This window comes from Rhinolophus sinicus, chromosome X (assembly GCF_036562045.2).
Source record: "Rhinolophus sinicus isolate RSC01 chromosome X, ASM3656204v1, whole genome shotgun sequence".
Taxonomy (NCBI): Eukaryota; Metazoa; Chordata; class Mammalia; order Chiroptera; family Rhinolophidae; genus Rhinolophus; species Rhinolophus sinicus.
The window spans coordinates 43,799,715-43,816,724 of NC_133768.1; the positions used below are offsets into that span (position 1 = coordinate 43,799,715).

Below are 17,010 nucleotides of genomic sequence, written 5' to 3' on the forward strand. Positions count from 1 at the left end.
TAAAGTTTTAGGCACATGGGAGAGGCCACACTGTGAACCGAGGATGGCTGCCACCATACCAGACCTGGGGTAGCTCCACAATAAGCCAGGACACTCCAAGGATGGCTGCCACCTGCTGGCACCGTTAAAGTTCAGCCACTGAGAAAGCCTCATATGTTAACGAGTTGAATGATGCATGGTTTCACGGATTCACTTGAGTAGGAAGAGTTGTGGTCACCCGATTAATGCAGACTCTGGTTTGGTGCCAGTTCTAAGCCTGGAGCTACTCACCAAAAGTCTCAGAGCACATTGAGCCAGTTGACACCTGCCTGGTGCCTGTGGACACCAATAGTTTTCCAGTAAATAGTGCAATGTGTGCAGGGTTGGCTGCTCATGGAGAAAGTGCCTTTGGTGTTGGGTGAATTGGGTAGGGTGGGATCTCAGGGTGTCAGCAGGGTGAAGCAGCAGAGCTCACCAAGCCAATTAGATTCAGTTTTGGCCTGTGAGGGAGAGGTCAACAGAGGAAATATGGTGCCTGACTGCCAGCTCTTCGGGAGGAAGACTCCACACAGGTAAAATGGTGGCTGTCCTGCAGCCCTCATTCCAAAGCTACAAACCTCACTCTGCTCCCTGTGTGACACCTTCGAAGTTACTGTCTCTCCCCTGGAGCACAAAGTGAGTGGCTAAATGTGAGAGAGTCTGTGCACAGGCTGATTCAGAGGACGTCTGGGTTTCCTGCAGTCTTCTGTTTCAGCTGGATGGTTGGAATCCCCACTAGTTTTCACAGCCAGATGTTCTGGAAGCTCCTCTTTCGGGCCCCAGTACTCTGGTCTAGGGAGGTTGATCTGGGGTTGGGTCCCTCGCTCCTTTGGGGATAACCACCTGAGATATTCCTCCTGATTCTCAACTGCCACACAGGTTTGGGGCCAGCCTGTTTTGCATCTCCACACCTCTTCCCAGTCTTGATGTGGCTTCTTCTTTATATCCTTAGTTATAAAACTTCTGTTCAGCCAGACTTCAGATGGTTCTCTAGGTTGATAGTTCTATAATTTAGTTGTTATTTTAATGTGTTCATGAAAGAAGTCATACACACTATTTATCTACTCCACCATCTTGGATCTCTCTCAGTTGCATTTTTATATACCAACATTTAACTATTAAAAAAAGAAATTAAGAAAACAACCCCATTTATAATTTCATCAATAAGAATAGGGGTGGCCAGTTAGCTCAGTGGGTTATACTGTGGTGCTAATAACACCAGGGTTGTTGGTTCAATCCCTGCATGGACCACTGTGAGCTACACCCTCCTTAAATAATAATAATAATAATAATAATAATAATAATAATAATAATGAAAATAAAATACCCCAGGATAAATTTCACCAAGGAAATGAAGGACCTGTACTTGGAAAACTGTAAGAGAAGAAAAAAACTAAAGAAGACACAAATAAATGCAAGGATATACCATGCATTTGGATAGGAAAAAATATCATTGTTAAAATGTCCATGCTGTCCAAAACAATCTACAGATTCAATGCAATGCCTATGTAAATAATAATAGAATTTCTCACAGAAGTAGAACAAATAATGCTAAAATTTTTATGGAATGAGAAAAGATTTTCAAAAGCCACAGCAATCTTGAGAAAGAACAAAGTTTGACATATCATGCTACCTGATATCAAAACATACTGCAAGGCTATAGTAATCAAAACAGCATGATACTGGCATAACAACTCATATAGATCACTGTAACAGAGTAGAGAGCTCAGAAATAAACTGACACCTATATGGTCAATTAATCTACGACAAAGAAAACAGCAATGACAATGGGAGATGACATCATAAAAATGGCAGCATGAGGTGAGCCTCTTGAAATCTCCACTGGAATTTAAAACAAATTGAAGAGCTATAAATCCACAAAAGACTTCACGCGCAGCAGACAGGCAAGACTAAGAGGTGCGCTACTGAAATCATCTAAAGGTGGGCAAATTACATGAGCAGAGGAGGAGGAAGGGAGAAGTGTGGTCATGGGGATACACGGGTGCAGGACGCAGACCTAGCTCAGTGCTCCAAGCTTGCTGCATTCCAGAACTACCGCATCTGCAGGAGAGTGAAGAACTTGGACTGCTAAGGCTCTGCTTATGGCCCACAGGGTGAGGGACAGCTTATAACACAGCCAAATCAAAACCTCATGGCAGAGACCACAGAGCAAAGACTGAGGGAAGAAGGCAGAAAATGGTGGTTTAAGCCCTCACTGTTGAGCAGAGAACAGAAGCCTTAGGCACTGAGCCTAGCCTCCCTCTCCCTACCCTCCCAGAGCTCAGCCCACCCCCACCGGCCCAGTGCTAGAGCGGAACTGCAGCAATTTCAGATGAAAAGAACAGAATATTTGCAGTTCTGAGAACTGTGGTCTGCAGACACGGACTCGCAGCCCAACTATTTCTGGCAAAGGGGAGGGAGCTTTGGAAGCAAGACTGGCTGTGGTGGTGGTCGCTGCCATTGCTCTGGGCCACCTCTCACAACTCACCCTGCTCCTGGCCCCACCTATCTGGGTGGATCCCTGCAGGAGTAAACAAAGCTGCTGAAACACACGGGTTCTGAATCTGGAGCATGAAGAGCTTTGGAACTTCAGAATGTCCCACAGAGGCAGCGCCCTATGATCCACACGAACTATTCACAGAGAAGAAGCCTGCCTTCCAGGGAATCCCCACATTGTGTGAGAAGCCGGAATAGTGCAGAGAAAAAGTAACACTACAGTGTGAGAGAATAAAAGACTGCAGTCGGAGAGAAAATAAAACATTCTACCAACACCTACTGGAAAACAAAAGAAAGACCTCTTCCTATCAAACTGTTGCCGAATTCACTCCTGTATATGTCTAGGAAGAGAAGTAATAATCATTACTAGCCACGAATAACGAAGGTAACAAGATAGCTCAGAAAGAAAATGAAAAGTATACAGAAAATGAACTTAGAGACATGGAAATATGTGACTTAAATGACAGAGAATTCAACTGCAGTTCTTAAGAATCTCAACGAGGTGCAAGAAAACACAGACAGGCAGTTTAATGAATTCAGAAACAGAATCAAAGAACAAAATGAACATTTTACCAAAGAGATTGAAATTTTTAAAAAGAACCAAATAGAATTTCTGGAGATTAAGAACTCAATAAAAGAAATGAAGAATGAAATCGCCAGCTTAGGTGGTAGAGTTGACCAGATGGAGGAAAGAATCAGTGACCTCAAAGTTAGAAATCTGGAAATGACACAGATGGAAGAAGATAGAGACTTCATACTTAAAAGAAATGAAAGAACTCTACAAGAACTTTCTGACTCCATCAGAAAGAACAATATAAGAATAATGGGCACACCAGAAGGAGAAGAAAGAGAGAAGGGTACAGAGTATATTCAAACAAATAGTCAATGAGAACTTCCCAAACTTGTGGAAAGAACTGGATCCTCAAATGCAAGAAGCAAATAGAACACATAGTTACCTCAGTCCCAAGAGGCATTCTTCAAGACACATTGTATTGAAGCTGTCAAAAATTAACAAAGGAAGAATCCCTAAGGCAGCCAGGGAAAAGAAAATGGTAACCTACAAAGTAAAGCCCATTAGATTATCATAAGATTATTCACCAGAAACTCTGCAAGCCAGGAGGGAGTGGAATCAAATATTCAAACTACTGAAGAGAGAAAAATGAGGCAAGAATAATATATCCCGCAAAGATATCCTTTAGATATGAAGGAGGAAAAAAGACCTTTCCAGACATACTGAAGCTGAGGGAATTTTCTAACACATGACCTGCACTACAGGAAATACTTAAGGAAGCTATTCGAGTAGTATAAATAGGGATAATTTGTGACAACCAAAACACGAAAGGGGGGAGAGTAAAGGCCTGAATCCGAATATGGGAATGGAGAAAGTAAGCATGCTGAAGAAAATGGAAGGCTTTAAATATGAAACTTTCTTTTATGTTAACTTAATGGTAATCACTTACAAAAATATAGAACTGAAATATATAACGTAGTAAAAAAAGAAACAGAGGGAAAAATCATGGAATACCACCACTCAGAAATAATAGTCACCAACAAAGAGTCAAAGAAACAATGGAGATACAGTCTTACAGAAAACCAAGCATAGAATGCTACAAAATCCTCACATATCAATCACCCTACGTGTAAATGAACCAAACTCACCAACAAAAAGGCACAGAGTAGCAGATTTGAGAAAAAAAACTATACCCAACCATATGCTGCCTTCAAGAGACACGTCTCAACTGCTAGGACAAACATAGACTCAAAGTGAAAGGCTGGAAAATGACACTCCAAGCAAATGGTGTCAGAGAAAATCAAGTGTAGCCATATTGATACCAGATGAAACAGACTTCCGCATAAAAAAGGTAACAAGAGACAAAGATGGACATTTCATAATGATAAAGGGGACTACACAACAAGAAGACATAACAGTCATCAATGTTTATGCCCCCGATCAGGGAGCACTGAAATATACCAAGCAACTACTAACAGAACTAAAGAGAGAAATTGACCAAAACACAGTTATAGTAGGGGACCTAAATACATCATTGACAGCTATGGATAGATCATTGAAACAGAAAATGAATAAAGAAATAGCAGCACTAAATGACACATTAGATGAAATGGACATAATTGACATTTATAGAGCACTTCATCCTAGAATATCAGACTGTACATTGTTTTCTAGTATACACGGAACATTCCCAAGGATAGACTATATATTGGGACATAAAACTAGTCTTAGCAAATTTAAGAAGATTGAAATCATACCAAGCATATTCTGTGATCACAAGGCTTTGAAATTGGATATCAACTGTAAAAAGAAAGCGGGAAAAAACACAAATACATGGAGATTAAATAACATACTTTTAAAGAAGGACTGGGTCAAAGAAGAAATTAGAGGAGAGATCAAAACATATATAGAGACAAATGAGAATAAAAATACATCCTACCAAAATTTTTGGGATGCAGCGAAAGCAGTTTGAAGAGGGAAATTTATATCTTTACAGGCCTATCTAAAGAAAGACGAAAAATCCTAAATAAATAACCTCACGTTACACCTTAAAAACTAGAAAAAGAAGAACAAATGAAACCCAGGGTCAGCAGAAGAAAGGAAATAATGAAAATCAGAGCAGACTAAATGAAATAGAGAACAAAAAGACAATAGTAATATGAATATGACAAAGAGCTGATTCTTTGAAAAGATTAATAAAATTGACAAAGCCTTGGCTAGACTCACTAAGAAAAATAAGAAAAAAGGCAGTAATAAACAAAATCAGAAATAAAAGAGAAGTTATCACAGATGCCACAGAAATACAAAGGATCATCCACGAATACTGTGAAGGACTATATGACACCAAATTCAATAACCTACAAGCAATGGACAAGTTCTTAGAAACACAAAGCCTTCCTAGGTGAATCTCAAAGAATTGGAAAATCTAAATACAGTGGTACCGCGGTTTTTGGACGTCTCCATTGAGGAAGATTTCGGTTTATGAGCGCCGTAAATATTATGGATCTATGGTATCATTAGATAGTAAAATTCATGTGACGCTTGCAGTTTTAGGGGTTGGTTTTTAAGGTCTGGAACGGATTAATCCATTTTTCATTACTTTCTATGGGGAAATTGTGCCTTGGTTGTCGAACGTTTCAGAGCTCGAACAGTCTTCTGGAATGGATTATGTTCGAAAACCGAGGTACCACTGTACACCGATCACCAGTAAGGAAATTTAATCAGTCATTTGAAACCTTCCCAAAAGCAAAAATCTGGGACCAGATGGCTTCACTGGTGAATTCTACCAAACCTTCAAAGAGGATCTAATACCTGTCCTACTCAAACTCTTCCAAAAAATTGAAGAAGAGACAGTACTCCCTAACTCATTTTATGAGGACATTAACTGGATACCAAAACGTTGTAAGGATAACACACAAAAAAGAAAACTACAGACCAATGTGTCTGATGAATAGAGACGCAAAAATCCTAAACAAAATTCTTGCAAATCGAATGCAACAGTACATTAAAAAGATTCTTTGTAATTTTACTAACAATTGTCACCCCAATAAATTTAATAAAAAAAAAAAAAAAAGATTCTTCATCACGACCAAGTGGGGTTTATCCCAGGGGCAGCATGATGCTTCAACATATGCAAATCCATCAATGCTATACATCACATAAACAAAATAAAGGGAAAAAATCGTGATTATATCAATTCGTGCAGAAAAAGCTTTTGACAAGATACAACATGCATTTATGATTAAAAATCTTAATAAAATAGGTATAGAAGGAAAATACCTGAACATAATACAGGCCATATATGACAAACCCTCAGCTAATCTAATAATTAACGGTAAAAAACTGAAGCCCTTTGTTCTACGTTCAGGAACACAACAGGGCTTACCCGTATCACTTCTGCTTTTCAACATAGTGTTGGAAGTCCTAACAAGAGCAATCAGGGAAGAGAAAGAAATAAAAGGCCTCCAAATTCAGAATGAAGAAGTTAAATTGTCACTTTTTGCAGATGACATGATGCTATATATAGAAAGTCCTAAAGTTTCCACCAAAAAGCTATTAGAAACAATAAACAAATATAGTAAAGTTGCCAGCTACAAAAGCAACGTACAAAAGTCCATTGCATTCCTATATACTAACAAGGAATTCTCAGAAAAAGAAATACAAAAAACAATTCCTTTTCCAATTGCAGCAAAAAGAATAAAATACCTAGGAATAAACTTAACCAAGGGTGTGAAAGACCTATATGCTGAACACTATGAGACATTTTTAAAAGAAATCAAAGAAGACACAAAGAAATGGAAAGATATTCCATGCTCATGGATTGGAAGAATCAGCATAGTTAAAATGGCCATATTGCCCAAAGCAATTTACAGATTTAATGCAATCCCCATCAAAATCCCAATGGCAGTTTTTAAAGAAGTAGAACAAAAAATCATGAGATTTGTTTGGAACCACAAAAGACTCCAAATAGCCAAAGCAATCCTAAGAAAAAAGAACAATGCTGGAGGTATCACACTCCCTGACTTTAGATTGTACTACATGGCAACAATAATCAAAACAGCTTGGTACTGGCAGAAAAACAGACACATAGACCAATGGAATAGAATTGAGAACCCAGAAATAAACCCACATAAATGTGGACAAATAAGTTTTGACAAGGAAGCAAAAAACATACAATGGAGAAATGACAGCCTCTTCAATAAATGGTGCTGGGACAATTGGAGGGCCACCTGCAAAAGAATGAAAGTGGGCTGCTATCTGTTATCATGTACCATATAAATCAAAATCAATCAAAGACCTAAGCATAAGACCTGAAACAATAAACTGCATAGAAGAAAACAGGAACTAAACTTATGGACCTTGGGTTCAAAGAGCATTTTATAAATTTGACTCCATAGGCAAGGGAAGTAAAAGGTAAAATAAATGAATGGGACTATATCAAACTTAAAAGATTGGGCATAGCAAAAGAAATCATCAACAAAATAAAGAGGCAACCAAGTGAATGGGAGAAGATTTTTGCAAACAGCCCCTCCAATCAGGAACTAATGTCCAAAATATGCAAGGAACTCATGCAACTCAACAACAACAAAAACAACAACAACAAACAGCCCAATTGAAAAATAGGCAGAGGACCTGAAGAGACATTTCTCCAAAGGACACATACAAATGGCAAATAGACATGAAAAAATACTCAACATCACTAATCATTAGATAAATGCAAATGAAAACCACAATGAGATATCACCTCACCCTAGTTAGAATGGCTATCATCAACAAGACAAATAGTAACAAGTGTTGGAGAGGCTGTGGAGAAAAAGGAACCCTCATACACTGTTGGTGGGAATGCAGATTTGTGTAGCCAGTATGGAAGGCAGTGTGGAGGTTCCTCAAAAAATTACGAATAGGATTACCGTATGACACAGCAATCCCTCTCCTGCGTATCTACCCAAAAAATCTGAAAACATTCATACATAAAGACACGTGTGTTCCAATGTTCATTACAGCTTTATTTACGGTGGCCAAGACATGGAAACAACCAAAATGTCCTTCGATAGATGAATGGATAAAGAAGTTGTGGTATATATACACAATGAAATACTATTGGCAGTAAGAAAGGATGAAATAGTACCTTTTGTGACAACATGGATTTATCTTTAGATTATAATGCTAAGCAAAATAAGTCAGACAGAAAAAATAGAGAAGCATATGATTTCACTGATATGTGGTGTATAAAACTGAAAACAACAAAAGAACAAGGCAATAAAATGAAGGAACAAAAACTCATAGACATAGACAATAGTTTAGGGGTTACCAGAGGGTAAGGGGTAGGCGAGTTCTAGAACAGGGTAAATGGGGTCTAATATATGGTGATGGAAATAGAGTTGACTCTAGGGTGAACATATAATGTGAGCTATAGATAATATGTTACAGAGTTGTACACCTGAAATCTATGTAACTTTAGTAACAATTGTCACCCCAATAAAGTTAATTTTAAAAAATGTACAATGTGATAAAGACAGTCTTTTCAATAAATAGTGTTGGGAAAACTGGACTCACACACACACACACACACACACACACACACACAGAGCAATGAAATGAGACCATTTTCTTATACCATATACAAAAGTAAACTCAAAATGGATTAAAGTCTTAAGACCATAAAACTCCTAGAAGAAAACGTAGCCAATAAACTTTTTGATATTGGTTTTAGAAGTATTTTTTGAATATGTGTCCTAGGGCTAAGACAACCAAACCCAAAATGAGCAAATGGGATTATATAAAACGAAAAATCTTTTGCACCTCAAAGTAAACCATCAACAAAACTAAAAGGCAACCTCCAGAATGGGAGAATACATTTGCAAATGGTACGTACTATATAGGATTAATATCAAAAATACATAAAGAACCTATACTGCTCAAAAAAATGCAATTAAAAATTGACAGAAGACATATGTATGCGAGACGTTTCTCCAAAGAGGACATATAGAGGGCCAGCAGACACATGAAAAGATGCTGAACATCACTAATTATCAGGGAAATGAAAATTAAAACGCATGTCAGAATGGCTATCATCAATAAATCAACAAATGACAGGTGTTGATGAGGATATGGAGAATGGGAAGTCTCATGCACTGTTGGTGGGATTGCAGATTGGTGCAGCCACTATGGAAGACAGTATGGAGGTTCCTCAATAAATTAAAAATAGAACTACCATATGACCCAGCACTTCCACTTCTGTGTATTTATTTAAAGTCATCCAAAGCACTAATTCAAAAGGATATATGCATCTTGATGTTCATTGCAGCATTATTTACAATAACCAAGATATGGAAGCAACCTAACTATCCACTGATAGACAAGTGGATAAAGAAGACGTGGTACATGTACACAATCGACTATTACTCAGCCATGAAAAGAACAAATCTTGCCATTTCTGACAACATGGATGGACCTAGTTAGTATTATGCTAAGTGGAAGATGTCAAACTGGTAAGACAAATCCCGTATAATTTCATTTATATTTGGCATCTAAAAAACAAAATAAACGTATAACGAAACAGAAACAAACTTATAGATACAAAGAACATTTTGAAGGTTGCCGAAAAGGAAGGGGTTTGGCGTGATGGGTGGAATAGGTAAGGGATATATTTTTACAAATCGCCAGTTATAAAAACAGTCATGGGATGTAAAGTACAGCATAGGGAATATAATCAATAAAATTATAATAGCTATGTATGGTGTCAGATGTGTACTATTGGGGTGATCACTTCACAAGGTATATAAATGTCTAATCACCATGTTGTACATCTGAAACTAATAGAATATTGTATGTCAAGTATAATTGAAAAATAAATTCCATCCATGAGCAAAATAAGTCAGACAGAAAAAGCAGAGAACCATGTGATTTCACTGATATGTGGTATATAAACCAAAAACAACAAAAGAACAAGACAAACAAATGAGAAACAGAAACTCATAGACACAGACAATAGTTTAGTGGTTACCAGAGGGTAAGGAGGGTGGGGGTGGGAGATGAGGGTATGGGGGATCAAATATATGGTGATGGAAGGAGAACTGACTCTGGGTGGTGAACACACAATGGGATTTATAGATAATGTAATACAGAATTGTACATCTGAAATCTATGTAATTTTACTAACAATTGTCACCCCAATAAATTTAAAAAATAAATTAAAAAAAGAAAAATATATACACAATGGAATACTATTCGGCGGTAAGAAAAGATGATTTAGGAACATTTGTGACAACATGGATGGATCTTGAGAGTGTAATGCTGAGCGAAATAAGTCAGACAGAAAAAGCAGAGAACCATGTGATTTCACTGATATGTGGTATATAAACCAAAAGCAACAAAAGAACAAGACAAACAAATGAGAAACAGAAACTCATAGACACAGACAATGGTTTGGTGGTTGCCAGAGGGTAAGGGGGGTGGGGGGTGGGGGGTGGGAGATGAGGGTAAGGGGGATCGAATATATGGTGATGGAAGGAGAACTGACTCTGGGTGATGAACACACAATGGGATTTATAGATGATGTAATACAGAATTGTACACCTGAAATCTATGTAATTTTACTAACAATTGTCACCTCAATAAATTTAATTAAAAAAAAAAAAAAAAAGAAGTCAAAAAAGAAAAAAAGAAAAAAGAAAAATAAATTAATAAGCTACTATTAATTCCAAACAACTGGCCTTCCAATATTTCTTTCAAAGTCTTGTGATGATGTCAGAAGAGGAGTAATGATTAAAGCCCTATTGCTAGATAGCATTTTTATGAAGAATTGGCAGAGCACAAGCTACGTTTAGTCTACAGAAGGACAACTCATGATGGTTTGCTGAAGTCGGGGCCTGGAACATCTTATCAAGTCAATAAAAATAGATTATTTTTCAATTTCTGTACTTTCATCATTCAGTTTCCATTTTGGATTTTCCTGAATAATATGTTTTTCAATAAAGTGAATAGCTATGGATCAAGTACCAGCTAAGCAAAAGACTATGAACTAATAGCATTATCTAGGCAACACTCATGGTGTTTGAGATGACACCTGTTTAACAAAGGACAGTAAGTTTGCTAAAGTAATCTCTATTTTATATTTAGAATTCAAAACTTTAGCTCCCTTATGTTTGTGGACCTAATGCATAGATTCCCAAAATCCCTAAATATTTAACTAGATTCTTTCTAATGAATATTGGCAGACTTAGTGTTTATTTCTACATCTCCATGCACAATCAATATTCTTTTAGAAAATGGTACACTTCACCTCTCCTTATGCTTTCTGTTGTAACTTTATTTCTCCATGTTGCTGACGTCCATGATAGAGAGCCTAGAGAAATACTTCTTCCTATTCTTTATTTTTTCTTTTTTTTAAATTTAATTTTATTAAATTTATTGGGGTGACAATTGTTATGGGATTTATAGATGATGTAATACAGAATTGTACACCTGAAATCTATGTAATTTTACTAACTTCTTCCTATTCTTTAGAGATTCTTAGGATTCTGCCTCTTTAATCTGGGAAGAGGACTAGTCAGATGAAGAGATACGTAGGAAATGTAGGGAAAATAGGAGCTTAAGCTGATTTAGGGAATTCAGAGGGTAAGGAATTTTTGAGTTCAGCCGAGCCATCCTTGACAACTTCCTCTCCCTATCCTCCCCCTCCCAACCACCAATAGAATTTTAGTGACCCGTTACCTGGGTGGAGCATATCCACCCATGAGGGATTACATTAGAAGTATGTGAAACAGTGGGACAAATCACAGGGGTAATGTCTTAGAGGAGCAGATTGAAGCAGTATTTGGACCACAGACAAGGCCAGAGTTGTGGTGGGAGGTGGTAAATTAAAAAACAAAAAAAAACAAGAGTGTCATAGCATAATAGAGGTAGAAAGCAGATGTCAATCTGTCTAAATTCTGTAGACGAAACATAGATGCTTCTTTACTCACTCCCAGCATAGTCTAATGGTTTTTTAAATGAAGTCAGAATAAGAGGTCACTGCCTCTCCTTGACCCTCATCATTCTCTGAGTTCAGGCCCTTATTATCTCTTACCTAAATTTTTAAAAATCATAACTAATATATTATCTAACCTTTAAATATCAACAATAATTCTTAATATCATCCAATATCCAGTCAATATTCAAATGTCTCCAATTGTCTCAAAAACATCTCACCAAAATTTTCCTCTTGCTTCCTCTTTGGTCTCTTTAATTCTAGTCTTATTTCTCCTTCAATCTATCCTTTATTGAGGAGCTAGTTAAATCTCACAGAAATAGCTCTGCTCATGTCACTCCCCTTCTCAAAACAATTATATTTTATCAGCCAGCCATTCCTTGAACTCCACGTTCCCTCGTATTCCAAATGTACAAAATAAAAGATAGTTGGATTTTGTGTAAAAGATGCATTCTTGGACATCTCTCATAATTCAGAACTCCCATAACTTAAATATAATCCTGACAGAGAATGGAGCCTTGTTTTTTTACTGGCTAAAGTAGCACCACCATCTCCAAGGGCATCTTCAAAGTCCAGAGTGTTGCTCTGCAATGACCTATGCAGTTCACAGTACTCTTGACCTTTGAATTCATGGATTTCTTAGAAAGTTTTTAATTAGGTTGAGGTTTTATGTTATTTTATAACATATGAAGTTCTCATTTAATTTGTATTTTTTAAATTTAAAAGTTGGATAGTTTGATTTTGCGTATAATACAACTGACTGTGCTGCATCATTATTTCCTATGCATATTGTCTGTTATATCTCTACAGACAAGAGTATCTTTCTTACCACGTCTCTGTCTAGACAATTCATTAATTCTCTTAGACCTATCTAAAATTCAGTTCCTCTTTGAAGCCTTCCCTGATCCTGTCTAGGTAGAATAAATCATTCCATTTTCTTTTTCTAAAACACCTCCTGTATGTCTGCTGCATCACTTATTATGGTATGACTTTTAAGCTACTCACATAATTCTATCATTATAGTTAGTATATTAGTATGCACTTTGTGGCTATACCTTATTCATGTGTGCGCTCACTGGCTTAGCATCTATAGTGGATGTGGAGAAAGTGTTGACTTTAATTAATTTTTCATAATTATTGTAAAGATTAAAGAAAACAATCTGTATCAATTGCCTGATACATTGCCTAGTACTGGTGCTCAGTAAAGTTTCCCTTCCTTTTTCGTCTTTAGTGTACTCCTGCTTCATTTCTTTCAACTCTATATATTCTGTCCATGAAAAGATAATGAAAAGTTCTTTCATTGCTCACAGATCTCTTCTTCAGGGCACTAACACTGACTGTTTTGCATCTCTCATTTGTTTATTTATTTATTTTATAGGTCACTGGCTCTGTTCAGATCAGAGATACCCCAAAGACAGCAGACAAAGGTAGTGTGACATCTCCACCACTCCTGGATGCTAGCCCCATGGAGAACTCATCACTTTTTAATGACATCAAGATTGAGCCACCAGAAGAACTTCTGGCTAATGATTTCAACCTGCCCCAGGTGGAACCTGTTGACCTCTCCTTTCACAAGCCCAAGGCTCCTCTCCAGCCTGCCAGCATGCTGCAAGCTCCAATACGTCCTCCCAACCCACAACCTGCTCCCCAGACTCCTGTAGTGTCCACATCAACATCTGACATAGGCACTTTAGCAAGCATCCCTACCGTACTGACTCCAGGCTCTATCCTGGCCTCCTCTCAGGGCACCAGTGGCCAGCAGATCTTACATGTGATTCACACTATCCCCTCAGTCAGTCTGCCAAATAAGATTGGTGGCCTGAAGACCATTCCAGTAGTGGTGCAGTCGCTGCCCATGGTGTATACTACTTTGCCTGCCGATGGGAACCCTGCAGCCATTACAGTCCCACTCATTGGAGGAGATGGTAAAAATGCTGGATCAGGTGAGCATCAATGTACCCCTTTCCTGGGCCTCACCTTCATCCATCTATTCTCTCTTTGAGTTGTTCTATCACCTCTTTTTACCCCCTCCAATTATCCTTGCACAGCTTCAAGAGTAATCTTTCATAAATACTGTTTTTTTCCATGTGTCGTCAATACTTAAGAATGTACAGTGACTCTTTTTTGTTTACCCCATGCTTCTCAAACTGGGGTATGCATATTCTTGAATGAAATACTACGTATCTTCCTGGAACCTATATATGATTTGATAGTAAATAATTCTAAAACATTTTATTTTTTAAAAATGATTTTGTTAAAGAGAAAAATGTAAAATTTGAATAACCTTTTAAGATAAAACACAAACTTCAAAAATAGTTTTAAGCTTACTAAGGCACCCACATTGGGATTTTCCAGAAGAATGTGTTTACTTTTCTGTGCCATTAGGAATGCTTTGGTGGACACGTTGAGAATGTTTCTAGCCCTACATACTTACCGTGTTTCCCCAAAAATACAACCGGGTCTTATATTAATTTTTGCTCCAAAAGATGCATTAGGACTTATGTTCAGGGGATGTCATCCTGAAAAATAATGGTAGGGCTTATTTTTTGGTTAGGTCTTATTTTCAGGGAAACACGGTAGCCAGCCTTAGCTCCTGCATATCCCAACACTGTACGTTTTCTCTTCCCTGCAGATAAAATAGTCTTTGAAATATTGCCATCTTCCCTGTGTTCCTCCTCATTTAGCATCTATTACCCTCCATTTTTCTTTTTTTCTTTTTTAATTGGGGAAGGGGAACAGGACTCCACTGGGGAACAGTGTGCACTTCCAGGACCTTTTTCCAAGTGAAGTTTGCTGTCCCCCCAATTCCAGCCGTGGAGGGTGCCGTTCAGCTTCAAGTTGCTGTCCTTTCAGTCTTAGCTGTGGAGGGCACAGCCCAGCTCCAGGTCCAGTCGCTGTTGCCAGTTTCAGCGGGCCCAGCCCACCATCCCTTGCAGGACTGAAGGAATCAAACTGGCAACCTTCTGGTTGAGAGCCCACTGGCCCATGTGGGAATCGAACCAGCAGCCTTCGGAGTTAGGAGCATGGAGCACTTACCACCTGAGCCACCGGGCCGGCCCCATTTCACTTTTTTACTTGCCTGTATTGCAAGTATATGGGCATTCTTCCCAACTGAATTAGTAAATTCCTCAAGGACAAGACTGCATCTTACTTCTCTTTGTGCATCTCCAGAGAACCTAACACAGTGGTAGTAGTTGTCTTGCAACAAATAATTTGATGAAAAAACTGGAAAATGTGTCCTGGAGAGAGTTCATATGCTGTAATGTTTCCTTTTGCTTTAATTTTAACAATAAGTTCAGAATCCAGAAAGGTATAAATTAAGTCTCCCTTCTACCTCAATCTTCCAGTCACCCTGTTCCCCTCCTGGAAGCATATCTACTTTAGTTTGTAATCGGGAATGATCAAAGAAAATTATATGACTTCTTGAAGTGGTTCAAGATATTTAGCTTCATCATGTCTGCAGAATTCCAATCAGTTTTAAATGTTGTGTCTTAAGAAGGATATTGGGAAATTGGAGTATAATTAGAGGAGAGAAATTAGGATGGTGAGAGGATTCAAATTCGTGTCAACTGAGGAACTGGTAAATGTTTAGCGTGAATTAAAAAGACCAAAGGGGGGCCGGCCCGGTGGCTCAGGAAGTTAGAGCTCCGTGCTCCTAACTCCAAAGGCTGCCGGTTCGATTCCCACATGGGCCAGTGGGCTCTCAACCACAAGGTTGCCAGTTCGACTCCCGCAAGGGATGGTGGGCTGTGCCCCCTGCAACTAGCAACGGCAACTGGACCTGGAGCTGAGCTGCGCCCTCCACAACTAAGACCGAAAGAACAACAACTTGAAGCTGAATGGCACCCTCCACAACTAAGATTAAAAGGACAACAACTTGACTTGGAAAAAAAAAAAAGTCCTGGAAGTACACACTGTTCCCCAATAAAGTCCTGTTCCCCTTCCCCAATAAAATCTGTAAAAAAAAAAAAAAAAAAAAAAAAGGACCAAAGGGGAGATATGTGAGTGGAAAAGAATAGGAATCAGAATATGTTATATGTATACACACACACATTTACTAAAAGTTTTCTCCCTTTGAAATTCAGTGCCCTATGATCATTCCATCACTGAATGTAGAAGGCTGAAAAACAATGTCCTAAGCATCAAGTTGCTGATACTTTGCAGTATTCTTTTGAATAAAAATGCCATCATTGGCTATTAGTTAGTTTTGGTAATGATAAGTGTTCATAATCATCTTGTTTTGGGGAATCCCCTGAGGGGGTTAATCAAAATATGGTTATCAGTTCTCAAATAGGGAGGGAGAGCCAAACGAAAAAGGAAATGGGAAAATAAAATTCTCTGTTTGAGAAGGTGCTAATATGAAGACAGTGATAGCACCAAGGGATTGTTTGACAGGGCTTTGAATTCCCCCCATAATGCCATCAGTCCACCAGAGCCACTCTAAATAAACAGAATAAATTTTACAAGTGTTTAATGTAGTTTCAAGCTAAGTTAAGACCATTATTATTAGCCCAGTGATCTCCCAAATACTTTGGGTCGGGGAGGTGCACAAAACAATTAGAGCACAAGAAGAAATTATCAAAATGTACATTTGCATTTTCTCACCCCTTACGTGTTATTTTTGCTTATTTTTGATAATATACACAAAATTTTAATATACATTTATATCACACACACACATGCAGACACACATGCATATTGAGATACTTGCTTAACACTTTTTAGTGAATGATACACAATCAATATATAGAGACAACTGCACTAGCCAAGTCCTCCCCAGTTCAGTCTTATTGCCACCCTTAAGTTTCTTCTATATAGAAGTTTTGAAGCTTTAACTAGATCTAGGAGACTGTTGACCATCTGATTGAGTTTTGTTAGGGGTCAGAAACATCAGTAATTGATAATAAGAAATATTCGAGGGCTTCTCCCAACATAGGTGGAAGGGAAGGATATAACATATATCAAGCACCTGCTAGGTACTAGGTATGTGTTTCATCTCATTGACTTGTTTCCA

General features: G+C 38.1%; 1 protein-coding gene across 10 annotated transcripts in view; it reads left to right on the plus strand.

Annotated features, from left to right (window-relative positions):
* Positions 1-17,010, plus strand: part of KLF8 (KLF transcription factor 8) — a 199,043-nt gene that overhangs the window by 133,895 nt on the left and 48,138 nt on the right. For all 10 annotated transcript variants that reach the window (XM_074323662.1, XM_074323664.1, XM_074323663.1 and 7 more), the window contains one exon: positions 13,375-13,939. In XM_074323662.1, coding sequence (XP_074179763.1) covers positions 13,375-13,939 — 565 coding nt within the window. The remainder of the gene's footprint in view (positions 1-13,374; positions 13,940-17,010) is intronic.